Consider the following 8,660-nt stretch of genomic DNA (forward strand, 5'->3'; position numbering starts at 1 on the left):
GGCGGGGCGGGAGGGAGGGAGAGGCGGGAAGCGGGGGAAATCGCCTTTTTCTCCTCCGCGCTGCCCTGATTTCGAGGAACGCCGTTACAGCGAGCGAGCCTCATCCCCATGACTTGCCATCCTGGGGTAGAGACCGGCAAGCCGTAGCAGGGGGCAGCTGGCAATGCACCCTGGCCCCGAACGGCGATGAGGATGAGGGAGACCGCGGGCGAGGAGGGTGAGCCGCCCCGGCTCCCCCCGGCAAAGCCGCGGCAGGAGGGGCCGGGCAGCTCTGAGCAGCAGCGGGAGCACAGACTAATCGTAATCTCCACCTCAGAGCAGGATTTAAATGGCTTTGGCACACTCGCGGCCCACCCTGGGGACATAAAAAGGGCAGGTGTCTCGCAGCAGTTCCACGGGCTGCAGTCAAGCCCTGCCCTTTCACCCCCGGCTTTTCTGTTTCGGCCCCGTTCTGAGCAGCACTCGGTGTCAAAGCACCGAAAACCGTAAATCCATCCCAGGGCTACAGAGGTTTCTTGGAAATCTTTAGAAATACTGAAAAGGAAAGCAAAAGAACATTTTTGGGGAATTATCATGCTGCCTTTTCTGCAAGGAAAGGGAAAACAAGATACTTTGAGACTGACGGCAAAGCCCCGGCCTGAGGGTGCAAGCTGTCAGCAGCGCTGCTCTCTCCTACCTCTCCCAAAGACAAAAAAAGACAAAGTTAGGCTTGCTTTCCACGCTACATACGTGTTAACACCACAGGCTTGCTGAAGACAGACAAACACACCACTGCCAGCAGGCTTTACAGCAGGGCTAAGTGCTAGCAGTTGTGTGAAAGACGGCGCGTGGCCACCGAGGCTGCTGCGGGTGGGCAGGATGGCCGTGGGTGCGGAGAAGGGGTCCCGCCACCCCTCACCATGCCCTGGGTGCACCAGGAGCGCCCCGCTGCTTACTCAAGCAGCGCTTCCTGTTTCCTTCTGGCTGTTCCGAAACCGTACTTGCCCTCTTCGTAACCCTGCCCTCGGAGATCAGAGCTGTGGCTGGTGGACGACCTCTTCGCGCTTTTGAAGAGGGAAAGACAACTAAGGAAGCTTATAGAGAGCGTCAGAGAGCAGGGGGGAGCAGGAGTGACAGCACAGAAGAGGGAGCGCGCTGTGGGGGACCTCGGCAGGGAACTGGGGGAAAACAAGGCTCACCCAGAAAGGAAGGAAATGGCAGAGAGAAAGGAAAGACGTGAAGCGGAAACGGAGCAAACGAGCTTAATGAAAAAGCACATTAAAAAGGCCATTGACAAAGGAAAAGATGAAAAGGAGGGTGACAAAGAACAATAAGCACTACGGGTATTTCAAGTTATGTCAGGTTTTTAATCAAATGAAATTTGATGCTAAAATATTATGTAAAACCACATGGTTATACCTTTAGTATCAGGAGCAAGCAAAGAAGCAAACGAGGACTATACTGGAGAAGGATGTATACAAATGGAAGTTGTGCATGTTGTATACAGTCACACAGTACACAAAGAAAAACCTCTCCCTTCTCTATCCCTCTACATCTATCTAGTGCCATGTTCCCTTCCGCTAACTTTTTTCTATTTTTCTACCAACTTAGTTATGCTTGATTGCTACACTTCCCTCCCTCCCCCTTTTCTGAGTTTTCAGACATCTTGTAAACTAGAGTCTAACCAAAACATAAAAGTGCCGAGATAAAAATTAAGGTAAATAAAAACCAATTATAGTAAAAAGTTTTCAAAAAACATCAGTCATTAATTACTAGACTACCGGGGAGGGGGGGGGGGGGGGGGAGGGAATCTAAAAAAAGTTATAAAGTTATTTTCTTAGTTTTACTTGGAAAATTTGTGTTTGAAAAATTTGTGTTTTGGGTTTCCTTAATACTTTCTCTCAAATGTTAAACAGGTTCAGAACTTCTTCTAAGCAACATAGCTTTGTAATGCTGGAAACGCTTATTAGGAAATGATATATTTTAATCAAATTAATTCCCACTACGCAAAAATGAAGAAAGTAGTGAAATTATTTTCCTCCTCATGTATGGCATATTGTTTTTACTTCTGCATGTATCTTTACTCCTGTAGGACAATGGAACAAGACTTGGAAGTTAACATCTTTATGAAAAAAACATTTGAAAGATTGGAGTATGCACCACTTGTTGTGTCCTCACTTTAGTACTAAAATATTCACTATGAAATAAAAGCTGTTCTGATTTTATGTTAAATATTTTGCACACACCAAATACAATAGGGCAAAAGAGCATCGTCTTGTCCTCCATTTTGCATAGGTACTCAAAGGCTTATATAAGGTCTTACAGGAAAAGAGAGACTAGAGGCAAGTGACTATGCAAAAATAATGATCTACAAATATTTCAGCCAACTATTAATCATATTCAATTCCATTTACTATCCCTTTTTTATATTTGGGTTGAAGCAGAAGCTTCTGAAATATGCAGTTTTTACAGAGTATCCAGAAAAACATCAGAGATGAAACTCAACAGGCTCAGCTGAGGCTTCTAGTTATGTGGCTTCTCTCTGTAAAGCAAAATGTATAGAAGATCTCTATAGCAGCCCATAAATTCAACAGCAGTGTCAAAAAATTCATGTCAGTCAGTCTCGTATACACAAGAAAATACATGGTTCTGCACTTCCGCCAATAGGAAGGGTGAGGTCTGGCAGCAGACCGACATTGGGAGTCCCTGGCTCTGCGCTGTACGGTTAGCACAGCACTTGAGCTCTAAGCTCCAAAATCTGCAGATCAGACTCACTCAGATGTGAGGGGAGCCATGTGCTTTTCAAAAAGAAAAGCCTGGTAGGGGAAGGAAAAACTGGAGGAGCCTGGCTTTCACTTGTGTTCTGCTCCCTTAATCAGTACAGGTGCAACGCACTCAAGTAATTTTGCTCTGCAAACTTTATCAAGGACTGCAGATAAGATGTATCCAGTGAGACTAAAATCTTGCAGGAAGGTTAAAATACCTAGGAATCCGGACAAAGAGCAGAGCACTGAATCATCATATTCAACCAGGCAGAACAGGAAGACTGCTAACACACAGCACCTTACAAGGGCCAAAATCTACACCTATAAAAACGCAGATAGCAGGCAGTTCTCTTTATAAACTCAATTTCTGATGCATTCTTTAAAATTTATCTTAGAAGAGATAGGGGATTAGATTCTTTGCATCGTTTATTAATTTTCAAGCATGGAAATGGATCTGAAAGAAATATACACCACATAAATAAGGACAACTCATTAAGATAGCATGCTTGATCGTTCACCTTGAGAAAGGCTGAAAATTTTCATTGTTTTTTTCATGCAAGCTGAAATGATCTACAAGGTCTGACAATCTCCGTCCATACTTTGTTTTTAAAAGGAAAAAGTGCATACTTCTACACTTGAAATTCCCCATGGTACATGGTAAATACTGCATAACAGTTTCCCTCTTCCCTCGGTCCCCACTCTGTTAGTGTGTTGGCACAATGGTAGGATAACAATCACCAGATTTCAAAAACCACTCAAAGGTTTGGGGTAGCTTTTAAAAATAAATAAAACTATATAGTCAGATAGAGAATAGATTTTTTGGTGGATAATTTATAACACAAATTCATAAATATGATCACATTCAATTTCCTAAAAATCTATACAAGTAACACCACTTCCCTTGTAATGCATGGATTTCAAGTAATTACACAAAGCTCCATTACACAGCCTTTTACATACAAATTACACAAAATTACAGACATATATGCAGTCACACATCAGGGATAATGTAACACTTCTGACTACTTAATGGTCCAAAAATAATAAAAGTAAGTCAAAAAAAGCTGGTTTTCAGTTTAATTGTTGGGGTGGAATGTACTGTGGGTGGTGGTTGCCTAGCAGCTGCTTTTGCTTTGCTGGCCTGACTTGCTCGGACTGCAGTTTCTAGACGTGTTTTTAATTCAGGAGCAGCTCCCATTACTGTCTTGAAAGCATGTGGGTAGAGTGGACCAATGTGCATTAGATTCTGAAGTGCAAATTCGTGAAGATCCTTAGATGCTGTAGATGCAGAAGCAAAGGCATTTTCATTCAGTAAATAGGAGATCAGAGTGGGAACGAGAAGGGCAAGCAACTGGACTCCTAGAAGTGAAAGAAGAAGAAAAAAAAAAAGTAATAACCATACCAGAGAAGAAAACAGAAGAAAATTAATTTTATCGGTTGCTAGACTGATAAGGGTAATTTTGTTTTCAGAATTGACAATAAATACTGTAATTAAAAAATGATCAAATAAAAAACAACTGAAATGTAGATGCTTTCCTGTCCTTTGGTCACTCAAATCTTTCTTACCAGGATTGTATTTCAGACTTCTATTATTGTTCATCACAGTTACTTTGTTCCTGACACTTTCTTTAGAGACGCCCTTGCACCACCTCATTGCAGATCACTGATAAGAGATCGTAAGATGTAGAGTGCCTATCATATTAAAGGATTTCAAAACACTTTTCAGGCAGGCAGAAACATTATTCAATTGAATCTGAATATCAGCCTCCCTGGTGAGCATAACAGAACCGCTATTAGTATGCAAGTGTTCATGAAAAAGTCAGGGACCATTATCTGCTATATTACTCCATTCTGGAAGACTGCAATCCAAAAACTAGCACCGCAGCTATACTTGGGCTAGTGCAGCCTAACGAGGCCACAGTCCAAAATGCCACAGCGATCAAAAGGGTTTATCTTTAGAACAAAGAAGCAGCTGAACTTAAGCAATAGGGCTAATTTTTGTATCTAGCAAGGAAGCAAGTATGTCTTTGAAATGTGTAACATGTTAATTGTAAATTTTAAGCTCAAAGAACTTAAACATTAATGGTAACGCATTTATCTAAAATTCTGTAGGTTATCAGAGTATTAATGATTTTCCCCTAAAGGTTTTGACTAAATTCATACTCATGGGGTGATTGTTTCCAGCCAGCATTAGCAAAAATCAGATGTTTTGTTTCCTCCTTTGCTCCAGTTACTCTCTCATTTTACATGTGTTTCAAACAACTGTGCCAGAAGCAGAACGGGGCTCAAGAAAACATACATTTAATGTTTTATCATCAATGAAGAGAAATACCAATGGGGAGTATGTTGGGGGGGAAAGGGAGGGAAACACACAAAACCAACAGTAATATTTTTACAAGGAACTTTATCAGCATTTAAAGCCAAATGTCTGCAAGTAAGGCTTTAGAAAATGCATTGTTTCAGTTAGAGAATAACTGAACTTAAAGATAAACTATAAATACTGTATTATATCTACTGAAGCAAACAGGAGGCTCCATCTACAATCAAGATACTCTGACCAGTACAATTCAATTTCTTGGGCTTTTCAGATAAACTTTGTTGAGCTAGTAGAAGCAACCTGATAGAAGTGATGAGTCTGCTAAAATAAATAAAAGTGAACAATGGGGAAAAGTAAATTTAAATGGTGTGAACTACTCATTTTCAAACAGAAGAAAACATCACTCGCTACTGCAGTTCATGTTTAGAACTTTTTTTCCTGCAGCCACCAGAAATGCAAAGGCTACAGCATATCATACTGTACGTGCTATACAAGTCCATGTATACAAAAGTTCTAGTACTGGAATTACAAAAGCATGTTGCACAGACATGGTTAATTTGTGACTATGCCATCAAGTTCCTAACTGCAAGATTTCTAATGTTCAATATTCTATTTTAGCATTACACATTTGTCTAGAAAAACTAAATACTTACTATTCTGCTCTTCACCAAGGGCAACCAACGTTTCAAGGACTTTAATTCCTTCCTGCACTGCTAACAGCTCCAGGTTGTTGTTTGGGCGGCTCCTTTCCACAGCTTTCAACTTCTCAACCATGATAGGGGCCAATGAATGAATATATGGAGTTGACAGGGCACGATTGGTGTGTTGGAACACAGAAAGCAGGAGTTGGTAACACTTGGCTTGAACCTAATCAAATCAAGATAAATACATTGTCCTGAAAGTTATTTGTTAACTAAGGGAATTCTAATAAACTGTTATCTATGTAGGCCAGATACACGTGATACCAAAAAAAAAAAAAAAGAAAAAAGACAACTAAAGGGGAAGGAAACATACTGAATAAGAGGAAAGCTGCAACACAGCCCATCTGCTAAAATAATATTAGCCCAGTTTTCAATAAAAGGAAGGCCAGTTAGAAAGAACATGCAGGTACTAAATAGTAGTAACAATATAAACTCAGATAAAATAAAGGAATAGTTAATGTCATACAAGTCAGTCACACAGGTCCACAGAGAACTACATCTTTAAGGCTCAGAACTACCAGCACTAATAGTAAATGTATCTGCAAAATCATGAAATGCTATTCCAATCTCAGAAGGGTAAAACAGCCCATAAAAATGACTCAGATCAAAGTGATCTTACTGCTCTAACATGAGCCAAGGCTGTAGCCAAAAGTGGCAGGCCTGTCCTTCCTTCCTTCTATTCTCCATCTTGTGCTGGTAGTACCATAGGAGTATATGCATGGCCATACAGTGAGCTGGATCACAGAACTCTCTCCTGGCCTTCCTTCTATTTTCTTCCCCCCACCCTCCCTCTTTTCTCTGGAAAGCAGGGATTATTACAGTCAACGTTTGGGAAAATGACTCACTGATGATCTTGTTTAGATGAACTTATGAATGCATTTTATTTGGGTGTACAAAAATCTTCCTCCAAAATCCCACACAAATAACCCGGAACTTTTGAAAAGGTAAAGCTCCGCAACAAATACAAGGGCAAAACATTGCACATGCTTTCAAACTGCACTCAAGTCCAAACAGGATGAGTTATTGAGCACATGCTGAACAGAAACATTCTAGAGGAAGTATTATTGAACACAATGATCTGTGAGGAGATCTGGGGATGACTGGAAATACAGATGTATAAATAAAAATATTGAATAAAAATGACAGATAATAAAAACTAATAGTAAGAAAATACAAGTTATGCAGCTCATGTCACTACTAATTCACTAGTATATGGCTGCAAGTTTTTTATACAATTCAATTTTTAAGGCCTGAAATAATAACACTTCTTCTAATACCGTTTCTATACTTTCTAACAGAGCTCCCCGGAAGAACGTTTTATCCTAATGCCTTACTCAGCATCATCTTTGACCTGTTTCAACAAATTATTCCTCTATCTCTCTATACCACTCCAAATAATTCCCTTCCCTTTCTGTCTACATTCTTTAAACTTTACTCCTTATTAGCTGTTAAGATTAGCCTTCGAAGTAAGGTGTAAGAGTCTCTTTTCTTACATGCATGCATAATTCAAGTTTTACAACTGCATCTGACAGCAGAATTTCATCCAAGCTTCTTGTATTCCATCTATATAATATAAATCTTTTGACTATTCTGCATTCACAGAAGTCTACAAAACCTCCTGTGAGATAAAATCAGGGCTTCTTCAAAGCGTGTAAGGCACACTCTCATGTAAAACTTGCCCATTAGCATTGAGAGACAAGGGTCTCTCAGACTGAGTTCCCTTGTTGGGACAAAATGAAATTGAGCTCACCAGCCTTCTGGTTATTACTATACATGTTATCTAACCTTTCAGACTTTTCAGGTGGTAATAGTTTCAAAAATACGCCTGTGTTTCTTATGAGGCAGCGGTATTTCTTTAGAAGAGTTTTTTCCATTATCAGTTCAATGCTTCTAGTACAGTAAGTATAATGCTTTCGTTACAAACAGGTGTCTAGTTACTGATCCCAACAGTGAGTGTTTTATATTTAAAAACCTAGAACTAACACACAGCAAGCATTACTGAGTATATATTCTGCACATCAGCGAGGAGAGTGGACACAATCTGGCTGCTGTCAAAGCATTCTCTGTGAATTACAAAAATAGTGGTAAGTTCCAGCTCACTGACAGCGTTCCCACCACAGGGTGGTGGGCAAAGATGTACTTCTCTCACTGTTCACATGTTTATACAGAGCTGAGAGAGAGTATGACGTAAAAGTTTCTGCTTAATACAACTGACATTTCCATTCCCACACTAAAATTTTAAGTAGCTTTCCACCCGAAGTCAGGCTTCAGAACCAACTGAATTTTATGTCCACGCTGGAAAACACCAGCCCTGCTGCACAGAAGCCTTATCAGTCTAAACAGGATTTTAAATGCTTCTCTGTGACCCTAACACATCAGCATTTTTTGCGTGTTTTTCTTCTCGGGAATCTCTGCAGCGCTCGCTTGTGGAAACACTACAGATTTCTCTCTTTAGCTCCCACCTGCAGATTTGTATACCCACTCAAACAGCTGGAGCAGTTAAGGTGAACTATACGGCGCATTAGCCTGCTTGAACAAAGTCAGTCTACAACATTTTAGTTTCCCTCCTTAGTGAGAAAATAATTTAGAAGGTAATTCATAAAGACAAACCCAAGGTCAGAAGTGAAATCAGGAGACAGATGATTCACAGTCTGTAGATGTTCTGATGGTGACCACAAAATTACATTTTTGCGCTCAAACTGAGTTTTGTATCAACATGTAAAATAAGCACAGGTTTTGCACAAACAAATACAAAATTCATCAGAAATGTGGGCTGTAATTTTATCTACAGAAAAAGTGGTTTAGTTTGTATTATAAAAGATCAGCATTAATGTAGAAATGTCACCTCTCTCTGGTAACCAACCTTTTCATTTGCTAAAATTTCACATAGCAAAGATT

The 8,660-nt window shown here is 40.2% G+C and overlaps 1 protein-coding gene across 1 annotated transcript in view; it reads right to left on the bottom strand.

The window, feature by feature from the left end:
* Positions 1-1,817: 1,817 nt before the first annotated feature.
* The window catches only part of HEATR5B (HEAT repeat containing 5B), a 59,523-nt gene continuing 52,680 nt past the window's right edge, over positions 1,818-8,660 (bottom strand). The window contains exons 34-35 of the mRNA XM_009331039.1: positions 5,715-5,928; positions 1,818-4,103 (exon numbers count right to left, since the gene is read on the bottom strand). Coding sequence (XP_009329314.1) covers positions 3,799-4,103; positions 5,715-5,928 — 519 coding nt within the window. The 3' untranslated portion in view covers positions 1,818-3,798. The remainder of the gene's footprint in view (positions 4,104-5,714; positions 5,929-8,660) is intronic.

The sequence above is a fragment of the Pygoscelis adeliae genome, unplaced genomic scaffold, assembly GCF_000699105.1.
Source record: "Pygoscelis adeliae isolate BGI_AS28 unplaced genomic scaffold, ASM69910v1 Scaffold218, whole genome shotgun sequence".
NCBI classification, from domain to species: domain Eukaryota; kingdom Metazoa; phylum Chordata; class Aves; order Sphenisciformes; family Spheniscidae; genus Pygoscelis; species Pygoscelis adeliae.